The sequence below is a fragment of the Vipera ursinii genome (genome assembly GCF_947247035.1).
Source record: "Vipera ursinii genome assembly, chromosome: 7".
NCBI lineage: Eukaryota > Metazoa > Chordata > Lepidosauria > Squamata > Viperidae > Vipera > Vipera ursinii.
The window spans coordinates 65,873,041-65,893,811 of record NC_139521.1 but is presented as its reverse complement, the minus strand read 5'-3'; the positions used below and the strand labels follow the sequence as shown (position 1 = coordinate 65,893,811).

At 38.4% G+C, this 20,771-nt stretch overlaps 1 protein-coding gene across 1 annotated transcript in view; it reads left to right on the top strand.

Moving 5' to 3' along the window:
• Nucleotides 1-20,771, top strand: part of PTPN13 (protein tyrosine phosphatase non-receptor type 13) — a gene marked incomplete at its 5' end in the record, with an annotated part of 127,323 nt that overhangs the window by 65,624 nt on the left and 40,928 nt on the right. The window contains 9 exons of the mRNA XM_083367558.1: nt 272-695; nt 2,521-2,618; nt 4,584-4,673; nt 6,804-6,911; nt 8,684-8,815; nt 12,225-12,670; nt 15,347-15,463; nt 18,551-18,644; nt 20,467-20,552. Of these exons, the coding sequence (XP_083223684.1) occupies nt 272-695; nt 2,521-2,618; nt 4,584-4,673; nt 6,804-6,911; nt 8,684-8,815; nt 12,225-12,670; nt 15,347-15,463; nt 18,551-18,644; nt 20,467-20,552 (1,595 nt within the window). The remainder of the gene's footprint in view (nt 1-271; nt 696-2,520; nt 2,619-4,583; nt 4,674-6,803; nt 6,912-8,683; nt 8,816-12,224; nt 12,671-15,346; nt 15,464-18,550; nt 18,645-20,466; nt 20,553-20,771) is intronic.

The window sequence follows — 20,771 nt, the reverse complement described above, 5'->3', positions numbered from 1 at the left end:
CTTCCCCATTGACTTTGCTTGTCAGAAGATTGCAAAAGGTGGTCACATGACCCCACGACACTGCAACCATCATAAATATGAGTCATTTGCCAAGCATCCAGATTTTGATCATATGACCATGGGGATGCTGCAATTTTTTTTTAATGTGCTGAGGACAAGCATAAGTGCTGGGTTTTGGATGCTATCTTGATCTCTCCTGGGTTATCTAAATGAGAGATATTTCATTTCTTTTTATGTCTTGTGTGCATAAACCAATTCCATCTCTTTGCAGAAAGAGCTTCCCTTAGGAGTCTCAGCCTCCATCCTGATTCCGTGAAAGGATTTAACATGGGACGTGCCATCAGTACCAACAGCCTGGCCAGCAGCACGTTGAACAGGCTTGCTGTCCGGCCATCAACAGTCCAAGCAGAGATTCTCAAAAGACTCTCTTATTCAGAATTGTCCCTTTTCCAGCCTGCCCAAGGATATTCCAGGGACAAAAACGAGAAGACGTCATGGGAGGAAAGACCCAAAATTATGAGCAAATCTTTCCATGACTTGACACAGAGTCAGGTGTTGGTCAGCCCCGTTCGGAAAAATTTTGCCCCTCCTGGGAACTCCTCATCACAGAAAATGGAGGAATTGATGGAGAAGATCTTTCAAACAGCGCCTAAATCTAATACCGAATCAGTGGTTGGAGGAGCAAAACTCAACAAGTAAGGATGTTTCTTAGGGATTGATTTTAACATGGCCGTCTTCATGGTAGTTGCTGAATAGGTCCTTTCTGTAGAGGAGATAAAGTTGGTTGCTCCTATGCATAGTATGCATAATTTTGAACCTCGTGGTAGGATTTCAGACACTGTCTATGGAGATTCTCAGTCATCCAGGTCATGGTTGTCCCAAAAGTGCTTTTTCAAGAGGCAACTGGACTTTCTTATTTTTCTTTGAAGACATTTCGCTTCTAATCCAAGAAGCTTTTTCACCTCTGACTGGATGGTGGAGAATTTATATTTATATAAATTTAGATTTATATTCTGTGCAAGAATATAAAGGCTCCAGACCCATTTGCACTTCTCAGGTGACCCTGAGGACACAAATTAACCTCCAAGTGGCCTCAATGACTCTCTAAAAGAATGCAAATAACCAGCTGTCTGCAAGGAATATAAATCCTTCCATTCCCCACCGTCCAGTCAGAGCTGAAGAAGCTTCTTGGATGAGAAGCGAAACATTTTCAAAGAAAAACAAGAAAGTCCAGTTGCCTTTGAAAATTTCAAGCATTATTTTACTTTGGTGTAATTTTAGATTCCTTTACTTAATATAAATTAGTGTTTGTGTTATAATTTAATTTAATTTAATATAGCTTATATGGATTTAATATGATACATTATTTTACAAATGTATTTTAACTCTATCCTAAATTTTATTTGTCTATTACCTGCGCTGGTCTTTGATCGCAATAAATCGAATTGAATTGATTTCAAGCATTGTGTATATCTGGGGAAACTAATATATGAGACGAATTTCCTTGTAAAATACTTGCAATGTAACCATGGTAATTTTTTTAGGAGCCACCCTGTGGAAGTGGTAGCATTTCGAAATATTGTGTATTAATGGGAAATTAGTATAGATAACTTTTAAGGACAATTAACTGCAGATATTAAACATAATCCCAGACTTCTTGTATAGATATAAAAGCAGGAGTCTATAAACTGTATTAAGCAGCTGGTATTATTAGGCCAAAGACAAGGAAAGTTTCCTCTTTAGATTCATTTTTTAGTAGTGACATTGAGCACTTTTGCAGCACTATAAAACCAACCATTTGTGGCTGAAATTTTCCTGATGTAGGAACGGGAGCCACTGGGGGGAAGCAAGAACTGCATTCACGTACATTGCAGGATTCATTTTCATTCCACCATACTAAAAACTTCCTTTTTGTGGCTGCCTTTCATATTGATTTCCATGTGCTTTGCTTTCACGCACATAAATTGAACTGATTCACATTTCACAGATCTCTGCCAGCATGTTCTTTGATGTAAAGTATGCATTTTTAAAGGGACACGGTGGCTCAGTGGGTTAGGACGCTGAGCCTGTCGATCAGAAGGTCGGCAGTTTGACGGGTCAAATCCCGAGTGCCGCGTAACAGAGTGAGCGTTTGTTACTCGTCCCAGCTTCTGCCAACCTAGCAGTTCGAAAGCACGTAAAAATGCAAGTAGAAAAATAGGGACCGCTACGGTGGGAAGGTAACAGCGTTCCGTGCGCCTTTGGTATCCAGTCATGCCGGCCACATGACCACGGAGACGTCCTCGGACAAGCGCTGGCTCTTCGGCTTTGAAACGGAGATGAGCACCGGCCCCTAGAGTCGGAAACGACTAGCACGCATGTGCGGGGGAACCTTTACCTTTACCTTATGCATTTTTATGGCTGTGTTGTGTACCATATTAGCTTGTATCTTTATTTTATTACATTTTTCCTTTGTTCTCTTCTGCTTTTTATTTTCCTCACTTTTTTTCCCCCTACTCTGTTTCTTCAACCATTTTTTAGTTCAGACTCCCATCCAGGTTTAAATACCAGCCTAGAAAGAAAGAAAAATGAATTTGACTCTTCATCCACAGAAGATACAGACCAAGCCTTTGTAATAGGTCAGCATTGTTTGGTTTCAGTCCAATTGTACTGTGCAATTTAGAAGCATAAGCGATTTTCTAGTTGGCTATTAATAATTGGCATACATTGTGAATTTGTTCTGAACTATTTGGGAGAATGCTAACGTTATTTAATGCTTTGTTTGTTCTTTTTTTGGGGGGGAACCAATGTTAATTTATTCTTTTTCCCACCCCAAGAAAAAGTAACTGATGAGAGTCCCTAAGTATTACAACTCTTTTTTTACAAAAAAAGAGAACCAAATAAATGTGACAAATTTATGACAGTGGTAATTTTTGTGTTATTTTTAGCCCAATAGATAAGCTGTATTGTTTGTTCCCTTAGCTTCTCTTTGCTACAATAAGCATGAAACCTCCAACTTTCTCTATGGGGTTGTCCTAAAAGATTAAAAGATGATTTAGATATAAAAATAAATGCATCTTTATCACTGCTAATTTAATATTTAATAATAATTTAATAATTTAATTTGTATACCACCCTTCTCCCGAAGGACTCAGGGCGGTGAACAGGGCAATACATAATAAAAAACAGGATACAAAAATTAAAAAGTAATTAAACAACAATGCCCGTAATAAATTAATACATATTAAAAGTTAAAACCGATTTATAAAACCCAACCCCATCCCATCAGACCAGGCCAGCTTGTTCAAAAAGAAAGGTTTTGAGATCGCGCCGGAAGGAGCGAAGGTTGGGGGCCGTCCGGAGCTCAACCGGCAAGCGGTTCCATAGGTCTGGCGCGCCCACAGAGAAGGCCTTCCCCCTGGGGGCCACCAGTCGACATTCCTTGATCGGAGGCACCCTGAGGAGGCCCTCTCTATGGGAGCGCACTGGACGGAGGGAAGTTGACGCCGGCCGCAGAGAATCCTGATGCACTTCAATAAATCTTAAGTAATATTTCAGAATAAACATGGAGTAAAATAAAAACCAGAATATATGTACAAAAAGTCAGTTGATAGGCGAAATTGATGGAAAGACAAAATTAAACATTTTAAAGGTGTCTAAAAACCCTTGGAATGGGTAGTAATTGCACCAGATAGAAGAAACTGTGGAGAAAGTTCTAGATCTTGAGAAAACCAATTCTAGATCTTGATGAAAGCATTCTAACTAAATATTAACATTGTAAGTCCAGTTATTTAAGAGCAGACTGCATCAGCCTGCCACTTTGCATATATGCAAAAAAATCCCATCATTCCTTATTACTAGTACCAAATGACAATTTCTTAAACTAATGGGATCTCTCCTAACATCAAGAGTGCATTTGATACGACAACATTCAGAAAAGTGTCATGGATTTCTGCAGGGAGGCAAGGGGTTCAAATTATAAAACAGGCACCATAACACAAACTGCTTGTGTGAGTTTTTTTGTACTGAAGTTGTAACCTTGCACCCAGGTAGGTAAGGAGCAGACCTGCTAATATGATGTTATGAAACATTCTGTCATTTTCTTGCTTTCGGCATCTCTGAGAAATGAGCCTACGCATATACTGTAAATAATCTATGCAAGGAGAATTACATTGGTTCAACTAAAGAAGCAGGCAAAACAAAATTCTTCCTCTTTTGACATGCCCCAACCCTAAAATGGGAAAGACCACAAAAACATAAAATAGAATGTCCACGTTTTTAAGTCTCCATGTATTGCAGGCAAATTAGGTTCATTCGCTACTAGCATGCTGTGTCATGGATCAGAATAATTCAGTTTCTTAAATGTTTATTACCTCTAGCATTTCATGTAGAAAGAAGATGTTTATTTTTCCCATATCCATTCTGAAAATGTCAGTGTAGAGTTGAAGCTCACCATTAGTTCCTTTTGAACTTTTGGAAGATTTAATTGTACAATGAATTGAAATGAAGCTTGATTTATGTAGTGTTGTAGATAAGAAATAGAATTTGTCTCATTATACTTCAATATTATATTTTTTAAAATGTCCTGTTGCTTTGGTCCGCAGATGGTCTCCAAACAGAGAATAATATAGTGTCTTTACCAGAAAGGGAGATCAATTTGATCAACTTGAAAAAAGATGAAAAATATGGCTTAGGTAAGTAGATGTTACTTTAACAATTACATATAAATGCAGAAATAAAAAAAACAAGTAGATCACACAGTGTATTGAAAGGAGGCTTTCACTGTCAGAACTATCCCTGAGATTTGAGTCATTAACAAACTTTTTGTTGTGGTGAGGCAAAAGATAGATTTTTTCCTTTCAAAAGAAGTTGATGTTTATGCATGTCTGTTTGTGTGTATGTATGTATGCATGTTTATAAACTGCCCAATTTGACTGACTCTGGATGGTATGCATAAGGAAACTGAGATGGAATCATCCTGATAAATAAAACATGTAGTAACAATATCATAAGAATTATAGTACAGTAGTTCAAAATTAGTAGAAATTAAAAAACACTTATGAATTGGGCCTGGGAGCATTCTAGCGATCAGTGCAGCAATTTCAAAGGAGGTTGAGATATCCATAATATCCAGTTTGCCCAAATAGCTGTTTTTTGTTTGTTTATTCAAATGTATTTCCCATCACAATCGTAAATAGAGTCTCAGATGTTTATTTAAAAAGACAATAATATAATTACAAATGATAAAAAACACTCTACATACAGAACCTCAAACTACATCATGACCCAAACACCCTCTAGAAAATGGCCATCCTTAGCTGTTTCTAGAAGGCCAATAATTGTGGAGCTAATCAACCTCCAATGAGAAAGCCTTCCAGAGATCCAGCCGCAATATGGGAAAATGGTGCCCCCAGGCTTCGTGTCCTCCCCCAACTTCCAAAACTGGAAGACAGACAACTGCTTTGCTCACGCAATCCAAGTGGTTGGGTTGACTCCAGTGGAGAGATACAGTTAGATAAGATAAGATAATAAGATAATCTTTATTGTCATTTTACTGTGGGCACAATGGCACACATCAAAAATGAAATTTAGTTGCCCGCTCTGAAAGTGAAACGCATACATGACACAAACCTAAAACATACTATATACAACATATGTATAGACCCACACCCCTACATATACATAACATTAAAATATTAAATACTATCCATCTTGAATATATAACGGAAGGAGGAAGCCTGAGAGTTCACAAAGTTAATGCTGTATGGAATGAAACTATGGTTGAATCTGGATGTTCTGCTACGGATACCACGAAGCCTCCTCCCAGAAGGCAACAAGGAAAACAGGTTGTGAAGAGGATGAGTAGTGGCGCAGATAACCTTACGGACCCTGTTCAAGCAATGCTTCCAAGTTATCTTCAAGGAGCATGTTGCACTAGTTCTGTCATCAAATGACTTGTTCTTTTCACTGAGAAATTTGAAAATTGTGCTACCCCACTTTTCCCTAATCAGGGCTCCTCTGTACTGTTGTGAATTATAATTTTTATCATCTCTGGCATCTGAATTCTGATAAAGAATATTGAGAGTTATGCTGTAAAAATCATTTGGATTAGGAGTGGCTGTTTCCTGTCATGTTTTGAACAGTAAAGCAGTGGTGATTGGCTTGTGCCCAACACAAAGAATTCAAAAGATATTTTGCAACTGGATTTTCTATTCAGGATTTAAGGATCAAAAACTGGGGAGAACAGATATCCAATAAACATGTCTAATAGCTGATATAAGCAATATTTGAACAGCCCAACCCAGCACTACATAGAAAGGTGATGTCCCAGATAATTTCTTCTGTTCTTTCAGTCATTATCCAAACAAGTCCTAAACTTTTCTTAGATACCATCTAACATAGCAGTTGTTATTATATTTGGTGTTGGTGGTTTCCACAGTTGTATGTAGTACAAAGAGTTAATATATAACAAACCCAGCAACTTGGGGCCAATAACATTAGAATCCAGATGTTTCAGTCTAGACATTCCTTAGTCCAGTGCCTTCCAAATGTGTTTTGAATGCATCTTCCTAAAATTCTTGAGCCACGTATGTAGTCTCTGGGTATCTGAAGAGTCCACATTGGGGAAGGCAACTAGATACCAACACTGGACACTCATAAAAGAATTCCCTACTAGGGCAATTCGACAGAGATCCATTTTAGTCTTAGGATATTTGAGGGCATTGTTTTACCCAGAAAAATATCTTGGAAAACCACGTAATAAATCAGTAAGCCATTGATTTGTAAAATATTGCTATGAATAACCAAAAAGTTATTTGTCACAGGGTTTGAGATAACTGGTGGCGAGAAGACTGGAAAATTTGATCTTGGAATTTTTATCCATTCAGTAACTCCTGGAGGACCAGCTGATTTGCAAGGATCATTAAAACCAGGTGATGTTCCACAAAATAGGAATTGATTACACTTTGGTTCTTCTTTTAAAATCAACACAGAAGTGTGAAATCTGCACAGTTTTAATATTTTAATTTATTTTAATTATTTTTCTATTTGTTTTATAACCTGTCATCCAGAGTCACCTTATAGGGGAGATGGGTGGCATAAAAATTTGATAGATAGATAGATAGATAGATAGATAGATAGATAGATAGATAGATAGATAGATAGATAGATAGATGATAGATAGATAGATAGATAGATAGATAGATAGATAGATAGATAGATAGATAGATAGATAAAATGAAATTACCTGAATGTTTCATATTAAAACTTCCAGTATCATCCTTGGTAATATTTTAATACATAACTTTGAACATTGGCTAATTGTTTGAAAATTATATTAAGAGATGCTGATGGAGATGGAGATAGAGACATGATAGAAACAGAGATCAAGACTGAGGTATATGAATAAATATTAGGGTTATTACAGCTTTAAATCAGTGGAACTCTAGTCTAGTAGTCTGTTCCCTTTCTTACTTTACCAACTGATTGATGGCGATATGATTAGAAAAAGGATGACAGAAAATTTGTAAGATAAAAAGAAATGAAGATTAAACTATTTAAGCCTGTAGTCATGCCTTTGTCAGAGTTTTCCAATGTATTCCTAGACTTTGGGACTTTGACCTCATAAAAATCTTCATTCTGTGCTTACTGGAGTTATTTGGAATATAAATCTTGAAGGTTTTTTTTTCTAATAATTTATTTGTACATCTTCAAATATTGAGGTTATTTAAACTGCCAGTGGACTCTTTTTTCATTTGTAAGAATGCTCACTTGGCCTTTATAAGTTTCCACACTAAAGAGAATAGATTTTATTGTTAATAGGATAATATGTATAACACAGTGTTAAGATATTTAAATTTAGTAGCTGGAACAGTGGGGTTGTACAATGAGCCAGAACACACAGCTGTAGCTGATTGGTTGGGGAGTGCTCTCTGGCTCCGGTGTGAGGCAATCTGCATTGCGATTGGTTGCTGTGGGTGTGGAGAGGGAGTTTCCCTTTTTCCCGCCTTTTTCTTCTGTGTGCTCTGTGTGCCCTGATGATTTACCTCATGATGGAGTGATGTGCCTGACTATCTTGTTTGCTGTTTATATAGATGTAAAATATATTTATTTATATAAAACTACAAGTTCTTGTCAGTGTCTCTGGCTCCAATTGGACACCTGCTACGCAATTCCCTGACACACAGATATGTTAAAATGAACTCCAGCTTGCAGATTTGGTGAATCTCTTCTGAAAACACTAAATACTAGTAATCTGCAAGACAGATTCTATACTGCACATTCTTTCCAGCTCTACCGTTTGTAAAATTCTGTGATAAGAATTTGTGATACTGGCTTTAGAAGGACAGCTACTAGTCTCATAAAGAGGAGTCATTCTGACATACCAAATGGTGGTCCTGGTAATGGGAATTGCCTTTTTGGAACTCTTATTCCGCATAAGATTGGAGAATTTCAAATTCTTATAAGGGAAATTAATCACATGCATATTATTCTTTCTGTTACCAGTGTGTGTAATACATTTCCCCAACATTTCATAATGAGTTTACCGTGTTTTGCTGCTCCAGTTTAATAACATTTATGTTTGGAAGAATGTCTGCTTGCAAAATGCAATGAATGCTAAACTTCGGAAATATTAGTAGAGGACAGCAAACTTTAGAAACATCTATTCTGGATTGTTAATTTCTGACTTAACCCATCTGCATAGGAGATCGTCTGATTTCAGTAAACAGTGTGAGTTTGGAAGGGGTCAGCCATCTTGCAGCTTTAGAAATTATTGAGCATGCTCCAGAAAATGTGACCCTTGTCGTTTCTCAACCTAAAGATGGATCAGTTAAAGGTATTTCCCAAAATAAAACCTTTTTTCTAGGTTAACAATTCATATATAGCAACCTGCAATTCTTTCTGTTCTAATCAGTATTTTCCTTCTTCTAGATCAGGCATGTCAAACTCGTGATGTCATGTGATGTCGCGTGACATATCGGGACTTTTTCCCATTGCCGACAAAAGGGTGGGTGTGGTTTTAGCATGATGCATCCAGTCCATGGGCCGGCAGTTTGACATGCCTGTTCCAGATGCTTTTGTGTGCAAGAGGGCTTAAATGAGCCCCTATTAGCACTCTGCAGACCTTTGGCTTAGAAAAAGTAGTGCACAAACATAGCAACTACCTGTTCAGATAGCCCTTGAGTTACCCAGTGGTAAGAGTAGTTTGATAATAAAATAAATAAATAAATAAATAAATAAATAAATAAATAATGGCGCCTACTCAGTATGGTTGCATTTTGGTGGTGATCATTAAATGAATGCAGTGGTTGTAAGTGAGAATACCACAATCATAAGTGAGAATGCTGTGGTTGTTAAGTGAAACCAGTGTTCACTATGGCACAGTTTTACTGAATACTGGAAGTAAATGCCAATTTTCAACAAATTTGTCATAAGCTGCAGTTGTGATGATGATGATGATGATGATAATAATAATAATAATAATAATAATAATAATAGTAGTAGTAGTAGTAGTAGTAATAGTAGTAATAGTAGTAATAGTAATAATAGTAAGTTGGAAGGGACCTTGGAGGTCATCTAGTCCAACCCCCTGCTCAGGCAGGAAACCCTATACCATTTCAGGCAAATGGCTGTCCAGTCTCTTCTTAAAAACTTCCAGTGTTGGAACATTCACCACTTCTGGATATTGAGCACTCAAAGTGTCTGATCATCAGAATTTCAGACCCAGGTCCTAAATTCCCTTTTTCAGGTAGGTCGGTCACTAAATGATCAGATGTAAGTTGAGAACTACTTGTAACTCCAAAAGCAGCTACCTCTTGATAAGTTTGCGTGGCTGTCCTCCACAGCTATGAACAATGGCAGGAAAAGACAGATTTGCTTTAAGGAATTTCAGGCAAGTGCAATATTTGTATCCCCATCTTTTCTGAAGTCCCAGTTTGTGTTCAAAAGCACTGCACAGCCTTTGTTACCATTTCTGCAAGTGGCTCCTTAGCTATAGGTTCTACAGTACAAATATTGCCAATTAACATCTGACTTAATCAGCTGATAACAATGGTTTTCTGATGGAAAAAGAGGGGAAAAAAGAGCAAGAGCCTTCTAAAAGGATAGCCATAGGATGGCCAACTTCTTTCAAGGCGATTGAATCATTCCTGTTGTTTTTTCTATCCAAATACTTGAACTTAGCTCTAGGCTCAGATGACAGGGGTGGGCATGTGGAATTGCCAAAGCAGATTTTGATAATTTGAAACAGACAATAACATTCAAAATAGAAGAAGAATGGAACTAATAAAAGTGGAAAAACAAAGACTTAGAACTACAGCAGCTAAAAACTTCATATCAAGACAAAATAGACAAGATGGAACAAATTATTTTCATAGCCAGCTGAAATGCCAGTAAGGGAAGAGTCCCTTGGCCTTTCCAAGCATGAGAGACCTCTGTAGACTTGGTGTCAAATTAATCCCCAAATTCTTTGACCAAGTGACAAAATTAGTGGATCAGAGGAATGCTGTGGATATAATTTACTTGGACTTCAGTAAGGCATTTGATAAAGTAGATCACAACCTTCTACTTGATAAGATAGAAAAATGTGGGTTAGACAGAATCACCACCAGATGGATTCGTAGCTGGCTGACAGGCCGTACTCAGCGTGTGGTCCTCATTGGAACCGCATCTACATGGAGGGACGTTTGTAGTGGGGTGCCCCAGGGTTCTGTTCTGGGCCCAGTGCTCTTCAACATCTTCATCAACGATTTTTTGCAGACGACACCAAGCTGGCAGGAATAGCCAACACTCCAGAAGACAGGCTTAAGATACAGGAGGATCTGGACAGACTTGAACACTGGGCGCTATCTAACAAAATGAAATTCAATGGTGAGAAAAGTAAGGTTCTACATTTAGGCAAAAAAAACCCAAATGTACAGGTATAGTATAGGGTGTACCTTGCTCAATAGTAGTAACTGTGAGAGGGATCTCAGGGTCCTAGTGGACAATCACTTACTGTAAATATGAGCCAGCAGTGTGCTGCAGCTGCCAAAAAAGCCAACATACTGCTAGGCTGGATTAACAGAGGAATAGAATCAAGATCACGTGAAGTATTAATACCATTTTACAATGCCTTGGTAAGGCCACACTTGGAATACTGCATCCAGTTTTGGTCACCACGATGTAAAAAGGATGTTGAGACTCTAGAAAGAGTACAGAGAAGAGCAACAAAGATGATCAGGGGACTGGAGGCTAAAACATATAAGAAACAGTTGCTGGAATTGGGTATGTCTAGTTTAATGAAGAGAAGGACGAGGGGGGGGACATGATAACAGTATTCCAATATCTCAGGGGCTGCCACAGAGAGGAGGGACTCAAGCTATTCTCCAAAGCACCTGAAGGCAGGACAAGAAGCAATGGATGGAAACTAATCAAGGAGAGAAGCAACCTAGAATTAAGGAGAAACTTTCTGACAGTTAGAACAATTAACCAGTGGAACAACCTGCCTCCAGAAGTTGTGAATGCTCCAACACTGGAAGTTTTTAAGAAGAGACTGGCCAGCCATTTGTCTGAAATGGTATAGGGTTTCCTGCCTGAGCAGGGGGTTGGACTAGATGACCTCTAAGGTCCCTTCCAATATTATTATTATTATTATTATTATTATTATTATTATTATTATTATTATTATTATTATTATTATTATTATTATTATTATCTGATTTTTCCAAATTTGTGTGATGTTCTATTTTATATTTGTTTTCAGGCTTATAAATTCTCTTGCATTCCTTTTAGAATGCACATTTTGGGCTCAATAACTAAAGCGTGGGTGGAATTTATTTGGCTCCTGAGATATGTGGAAATATATACATTTTTATTTCAAGTAGGCCCTAACCACCATGCAAGGTATAATCAATCCTGGATTAATTATTCTAGGGAATAAAAAATAATGGCTAGCAGGAACAGAGGAAAAAACTCAAAACATAAACCAAACCAAGTCATGATTTAGGATCTTTTATTACTAATAACCATAGTTCCCTAGTAAAACTAAAACAGAGAGATTTGGTTAACAATTCCAAGAAATATTAAATCCTAGAATAACAAGATATGTGTAAAGAGGGAAACCAGTACTTCTGGCCAGGGAATTCTGGGAGACAAAGTCCAACCATCTTAAAGTTGCTGAAGTTAAAAAATACTGATCTTTGTCACATCTGTGTCTGGAAAGGTGATTCAATAATTTTATTATTGGTGTTTCCATTTATCCTTAGGAACATCCAGTCTCCTAAGAAAGGGATATTTTAAAAAGACTTCCTTGATGGCAGAGCATGAGGCTGAGTCCTCTTCAGAGGAACAGAACTGGCCAGTAAGTCACTGGAGACCCAACTCTGGAAGTTTATCTGGTATTTGTTCAAGCAAATGGGGTGGGAGTCTCAGTTCCCAAGACTCCAGGACCGAGAGTGCTAGCCTGTCCCAGAGCCAAACCAACCACAGCTTTGGCCACCATATCAATGGCCAGCAGGAATTGCAACGTTGCAGTAATCCCCTCCTGGACCCTCCCAAATGCAGTGAAAGGAATGGATCTTCTTCAGAGACCAACCTGATCAAAACCAAACTGACTGGCATGGCAGAGACCCCTGACCATTCCGACCGAGGGGATTCCGACATGGATGAAGCCACTTACTCCAGCAGTCAGGAGCAAACCGCATCGAAAAGGGTAAAGATGATTTCAGTTGCATGGCTTTTTCTGTAAGCAAAAAGACCCAGTGTTTGTTTGTTGGTTTGTTACTAAGGCGAAAGGGAATAGTGGGCAGGGTATACCAATGGTGCTGTTGGTTAATTGCTCATGCCCTTAAACTAACATTTGTGGCCAAGGTTTTCTCAGGTGAAATGCATGGTATTATCAAGAGAGAGAGAGAGAGAGAGAGAGAGAGAGAGAGAGAGAGAGAGAGAGAGAGAGAGAGAGAGAGAGAGAGAGAGAGAGAGAGAGAGAGAGAACTAACTTTTAAAAAGCTATTTTAACTGGCTGCGCTGCTAGGCAATGAAATGTTTTGTATTTTCGTTATTTTAATGAGAGTTTTGCTGATTTACATCAACTTGGTTAATATTTAGACAGAAAACATTTTGGTACTGACAATATTTTTATGGGTTATTGTTAGGGTTATCAGATCTCTACCGCGAGAGCTCCGGAGATGGTCTGGATTTTTTTTGCAGATCTGATAGTCCAAATTATTGTGATGAATTTGGTTCATAAAGATTTATTTATGCAGCATTTTGTTCTTTGATCCTTGACTTGCTGCAGCTTTGTGAGTTGCTCTGTAATCTCTGTAATCATTTCTACGTTCACAAATTTGTGGTTTTCACTTGTACTGAAAGCTATAAATAGCCAATTCACTGCCAGAAGAAAGGTTGCCGATATAAGAAGTCCTCCAGCTCAGTCCTCAACAGAACTGGAGAGAAACAAAGGGGGAAGAATAAAGGACATTAAAAGAGGGGGGAAATTACCCTATTGCCTGGCAATCATCCTCTCGCAAGTGGGTCAGACTTAAAAGGATTTTTTTTTTGGATGGGTTGACACTCCACACTTCAGATACAGATTACATTAAAAATTATAGTGGATTGTTTTACCATAATTCTTAGCTGAGCCATAATGAAAAGTCTAGTATAGCTTTTGAGTTGATAGAAGTTGTGTATCCCTGCCCTAAAACATTTTGACAGGGTTCATACAATATACTTAAAGCACAGCCAGTCCAACCATTTTTGGCTTAGCACAGTATGTAAATCTAGCCAGTATCCTTGAGCAAAATCAAAGCTACTAATTTTAGAGTAACTGTCTTGACCTGCAAAACTCCGGGGGACAACTAGATGGCAGACAAGTGATATAGGAAAAAATTACGTCTGTGGAGCCCTCTCAAGGTGTTCAGATTTTTGCAGGATTGTAATTTTGCAATCGATTTTCTGAATAATTCATGTAAATTATTTTCTAGTTAGATCACAGGTGACTGCAACAATCTGAAATTCTATCACAGCTTGCGTGTGATGACAATCGTGATACAAATCTTACCTCAACACACTTTTGTCTCAATATTTGATGTATGTTAGTAATTAATTTATTTATTTGTTTGCAGTCACAGACCAAAGTACAAATACAACAAAAGAAAAACATAGAAAAAGTAAAATCATAGACAATTGGACACCAGAAGCCTTGGCTGAGGGGAATTACAACATTCTCCTCTAATAGTTACAGCTCTTAGAAAAAATTTACAGACCTGAGAAGTAATATATGAGGAGCCATCCCCTAAACAATATAAGACCAAATTACTAGCATTGGGACCAGAAGGGTCTATTTTAAGGAGAGACAGTAATTTGACGAAGAACGTCTGATGTATGTTATTAGCAGTATTTGCATCTTGTCATCACATACATCTTGTCACTTGTCCTTCTTTCTCCTTCCTCCAGATGTAAGTCAGCTGATTAACTTTCTGGTCACATGATGTTATGTTGAACATCTGACCATGTGTGATGGAGTTGAGTTCAGATTCCCAGGAGGAGAGGGTGTATTCCAGAGGGGCAAGAGACAACTCAGTTCAGATACTTTGTGTGAAAAAAGAGGGTAAAGATGGCTCCTCCCCAATTGTTCCCAGAGCATAGGATTTATGGGGGTGTTAGCATGTTTTAGTTTGGCAAGATTATGGATGAGGAATAACAATAAAAATCCATTGGGAAGAATCACAATGTGTCTTTCTTGGTTTTTGGAGTCTGACACTATGTGATTATAGCATGTTAAACTATTTAGCAAAGTTTTCCTCACCTGCACAAATATTGGCATATTGATTTCTTTGTTGTAAAAATTAGTTTGTATAAAAGCATTGGCCACAGCATCACAAACATCTTATCTTTGTTTATCAGATTAGATGGAATTTACACTGGGGTAAATATTTGATTAAAATATATTTGATTACAATAGAATGCTCTTTTGACATATGTTTGTGTTCTGTTTATATAGGATTTTTTTTCTATTTCAATCCTTTGGTTATCTCAGTACAGATAATCCTTGTTCAGCAACTACTTCGTTTAGTGACCATGGTTGATTAAGAAATAACTTTGCCATGAGTCCTCACATTTATGACCTTGGCAGGACTGTAAACCAAAGGAAAGCTAAAGTGAAACTGTAAGCAGTTGCAGTTTTGCTTAGCGCTTCACTTAACAACCAAGTTACTGGTCCCAATTGTGGTCATTAAACGTGGGCTACCTGTCAATACATTGTTATCATAAATTGGTATAGGGTTTCCTGCCTGAGCAAGGGGTTGGACTAGAAGACCTCCAAGGTCCCTTCTAACTCTATTGTTGTTGTTGTTGTAATCTTTTTTGCCTTTTTTCTTCTTACATAAAGGAAGCTTCCTTGGTGAATTTCTCCAGCTCCATGAATTCTAAAATACCTCTTAAACCTGGAGATATCTTTGAAGTCAGACTGGCCAAAAATGAGAACGGCTTGGGCATAAGTGTTACGGTACTGTTTGACAAGGTTTTAAGCTGATTTATCTTTTTCTCCACTCCAAGTCACCTGTTCAAATGCATGACTTACAGAGAAGCAGTGGACCTTAAGTACTTGCTTGTTGCTAATCTTTTACCTTTCTTAACCACCTTGCAGTTATGCAGACATGGATATAGTTACAGATCTGTATAGGGCAACTGAATATATAAAAACAAATCAGTTTAATGCTGGACTCTTTTTGTCCTGCAAATAGCACACCTTAATAAATGCAAGCAGTGTAGACTTCAGCCATCAACAGGCATATAGAGATAAACAATATCTACATACCATTCCAAAGAGACAATTAAGAAAAGCCAGAAGGGAACAAAAAAAAAGACCAAAATACCTTCTTGCCAGCAATCAACCCCCAGATAAGCATAGGTTAACACCATGATTAATAGTAGACCCCACCCCCTTTTATCAGTTATGCTGTTACCTAATTGGGTAATGAAACATTTGCAAGGAAACAAGCTCAGAGAGCACCAAGAACCCTCCAATGTAGACTTTGTAATGTGCATCTTTAAATATGTGTGTGTGTGCGCGTGTGTGCACGCGTCTGTGTGTATGTATGTGTATATGCAGTGGTAGGATTCAGTTGGTAGCTAATTTTTTGTTGAGTTTGGTGAATCGGCTGAATCCCACCACTGGATGGCACCCATTGAAGCCCTAGCCCTTTTTTGCAAGGCTCAGAACGGCCCTCTGGAAATGCGTGGACGCTGCTTCCGGAAATCCGTTCTGGGCCTCAGAGGCCCAGAGGAGGCCTCCCGGGCCCAGAACAGCCCTCCGGAAGCCCATGGACACCACTTCTGAAAGTCTGTCCTGGACCTTGGAGGCCCAAAGTGCGTGGACGCTACTTCCAGAAGTCTGTTCTGGGCCTCAGGGCCCAGGCCTAGACCTGGCTTCCTGAAGCGGCATCCACACAGAGAACCGGTTGTTCACGTATTTGAATCCCATCACTGTGTATATGGGTACTTTCCAAACATTCTGATTGGAAATCAGAGTAGCCTCACGTTTCTCCTCTCAGCTCCTAGTATTTTGTCCTTTTTGTTATCAAAGTTCCATCTTCTATTGCAACCATCCACACCCCATTGTACTCTTAGCTGTGCCACCCACAACACAGTTTTCCCAGAAAAAGAACTGGGAGGGTTTTTCCCAGTTCTTTTTCACCCCTGAAGAAAGCAGACGTGGTCAGGAAAGGACGTCAGGTTTTTGCTAGCTTTTGCCTTCTTCCGTTGGTCAACTATCTGGCTCCGTAGAAGAGCTGAGCACAGCAATAGGGACGATTGTGTGGTGCAGCAAAACTGCTGACAAGGAAATAACAGGCAAAGCAAGTGACCCTATGGAAGGCTGAAGAGATTATTATATTTTATTGAAAAATGTTTTCCGCATAATAAATAAAATAGCATTCCTGTATATGCAAACGAGCTTGAAAATAGCAAAGGGAAAAATGTGTTACTGACAAAAATGTGTCACAGAAAAAGAACAGGCACATCCAGAAATGTGTAGTAAGTTAAAACAAATCAAAAGTAGGCAACAGAGGCAATAAGTGAAGCAAAGAGGAAGGATCCTAATAAAAATGTATCTTTAGAGTGAGTGTATTTGCTTTCTAACATCTGGAAATACCAATTTGCCCAAGATAAAACAAACAAGCATAGTCACATAGCACCCTGAAGGTTAATCTTGATGTCAATGGGGACTGTAATTAACTTCCCCAAATGTTGAAGTTGGCAAGTGTATATACACATAGCAATAAGAATAAGGGAGAAAATAGCAGTGCAAAGCTAAAAAGGCAGCCTAAGAGGATTCAGTTAAACAGTAAAAAATAAACAGTGCCATCATAGTTTGCAAAGGACGTACTAATTTGCAAAACAGGGTCAGAATTTTCATTTGCTTATGTATGACATCCTCATACTTCACTAGTGTGAATTTCTAACAGCTGTCCTAACATACATAGCTATTTTAATTCACGTGGAAATTATGCTCACGATTGCAGCCCAGTCTCCTAACAGACTGCTCTACTTTTCATCCCTGCAGTAAATCCATTGAGACCTGTAAGTTATTTACCCAGGTTTACAATGTTTTTAAGGGTGGGTTATTGGCACCCTGGCAAGAAAACAAAAGGAGCTAAAATGAATTTCTCAGACGTTCCATGAGCTCCCTCTGGTGATCAGAAAGCAAAATACAAGTAATATGTATTTTCTGTTGATACATAATGAACATCAGAGATTCATTGGTTGCAAGGCAGAGGGCTTTAAACTGCTTTAAAAGAATATATCATTCCAATCAAGAAACTATTAACTGATAATTAAATATTACAGGTAGTCCTCGACTTATAACCATTGGTTTAGTGACCAAAGTGACAACATCACCGAAAATAGTGATTTATGACAGTTTTCACACGAGACACTTGACTACTGACATGTATTTATGAGGATAGCAGTGTCCCAGGGTATGCAATCCTCTTTTGTGACCTTCTGACAAGCAAATTCAAATGGGGAAACCAGATTCATTTAACAACTATGTTACTAGCTTAACAACTGCAGTGTTTCACTTAACAACGGTGGCAAGAAATCTTGTTAAATGGGGCAAAACTCACTTAACAAGTGTCTTGCTCAGCAACAGAAATTTTGGGTTGAGCTGTGGTCATAAGTCGAGGACTACCTGTACATGTACATGCACAGCTGCGTTTGTTTTTAGATAAGCCAGTGATAACTTGGCAGCCAAAATTATTTCAGTCCAAGTTCAAAGGGTTTATGACGAGATCATCTTTTTCTCTATATCAGCATTTTTCAAACTTGGTAATTTCAAGATGTTAACCTTCAATTCCCTAGCCTCCCATGCTGCTTGGAATTGGCCTCTAGGTTTAATTTGCATGTAACTCAAAAAGCATCTGTTGTTCATGTGGGGTTTAGATTGTCTGCCTACTTCTGCTGAAATGCTTCCCCAAGTATTGCAATTGCATGGACTTCTTAAGCCACTGGACTAGTTATCAGTATTTCAGTTTTAGTCTTCTAATAAAAACATACATTTTGTTTCAATACTCTTTTTTTTTTACTTCTGTAGGGTGGCGTGAACACCAGTGTGAAGTATGGAGGACTTTATGTAAAGGCAATCATTCCTAAGGGAGCAGCCGAAGCTGATGGTAGGATTCAGAAAGGTGAATATCAGGGTAATTCAGCTGCTGAAAGTATCCAAATGTGGAATGCTTAGGCTTTCAAGAAAAAGGCCTTACTGGGCAGAGAGTAGATGAATTGAGATCAAGAGGCCAAGTATCTTCATATGTTGTTGTCCCTTCTCCTTGCTCTATCATCAGAAACCTTTTCTGAACAAAGGGGAATTGCATGATGAGCTCTTAATTTCGTTATAATTGACAAACTACACATTATCCATGTTTAAAGAAGCATGGTGGGTCAGTGTCTTAATGATACTGGAGATGGTCTTTGTTCCAGCGGTTTGAGCCCTAGCTCTGCGTGGCAGGGTGAGCTCCCATCACTTGCCTGAGCTTCTGCTCACTAGCAGAAGTAGATAAGTAGGTACCACTTTGGTGGGAAGATGAGCCGCCACTTCCTGAACCTTGCTAGTGCTGGACCTTCCCAGTTACGATGCCCTTTTGGGAAGTGGCTTCAGTGGAGGGAGAGGGCCCCGCATGACACTGCAGGAAAGCCACTTGTCTTTCTTTCTGGTGTGGAGCTAGCTCGCCCTCTTGTGGGGCACTATAGATACCACACGAGTGTGAACCGACCATGGCTAGCAATCTTAGGCAGCCAAGCTACTGTTCTGTATTAGCATTGGAGTCTCCTGGCTAATGTAACATCACCAGATGACAGACGGACAGACAAACACTGTAGATAGATAGATAGATGATAGATAGATAGATAGATAGATAGATAGATAGATAGATAGATAGACAGACAGACAGACAGACAGAGACAGACAGACACATAGATAGATACATAGATAGATACATAGATACATAGATAGATACTGTGGATGGATGGATGGATGGATGGATGGATGGATGGATATAGCTAGGGAGGCAATGCATATACACTTCTGTGGATTCTGCTAGGAAGAGTATCACAGGCTGCAGAATCATACCTGCCTGTCTCATTTGAGGGTCTTTCAACACAACTATTTAGACATAATGGAAGATGTGCTTGTTTATTTATTTATTTTATTTATTTATTAAATTTGTTTGCATCCCATCTTGTGACAAGGCAACTCTGGGTAGCTTACAACATTAAAATGAAACTATAAATATATGAATAAATATGTAAAATCACATTAAAATTACAATAAAATGCAAGATATGCTATTATTCATACTAGATAGACAGAGGGACCACAGCCAAGTGGTAGAGGATCTGATATGCATCCCAAAGGTCCCACATTAGATTTCTAGGTAGTGGTATAAAAATTCTGCCTGAAAGAACCACTCCTAGTCAAAAAGGACAGTTCTGATTTAAATAGCATTTCTGTGAAAGGCAGCTTCAAATAGATATCATAGCTCTGTGGCAGATCCCATGGTTTGAACATAGACTGTTCTAGATTAAACCCAAATGCTCCATCTGACACTGGAGAGCTACTGCTACTCATTTGGGTTAGATAAATCAGTGGTTCAATTTAGCTTCAGCAATGTTTCTTAAAAAAAATCCAAGTATTCAGATTTTACATTTTTGGAAAGAGTTGGAATTATAATCAGATCTGCTTGTGGGTATGGCTACCAAATCTGGCCTGCAGATATCTGGTTGAACACTAGATGACAGCAAAGCAGTGAAGTTTTCTGTTTTCTGCCTTTCTTTGCTGCTATCTAGTGGTGATTTGGATTTTTGCAGTCCAGCTTTAGTTATGAGAGTTGAGAAGTACTCTTGATCTATAAATGTCTTGCTCAAATTAATGGCTATTGAATCAAATAAACGATTGTGTCAGACCTATGTTTGCTTCTCTTTATTGTTACAAATATCTCTTGTTGGCTTTTAGGTGACCGAGTTCTTTCTGTTAATGGGACCACATTGGAAGGAGCAACACATAAACAAGCTGTGGAAATCATGAGGAACACTGGCCAGGTAGGAAACAACAGCCATTTTGATTTTGGGTACTTTACATTATTATAATCCCAGGAAGGAATAAGAAACCATATTGAAACTTATCTTCAGTCACATCAGCAGTGCTTACTCTATTTGTTCCCCTTGAACAGGTAACTCTATTTAAAAAAAATCTGTGTATGAGCAAAAAAGCCTTTCTGATAATTCAGAGAGACTAACCGATTTACCAGTTTGATTCAA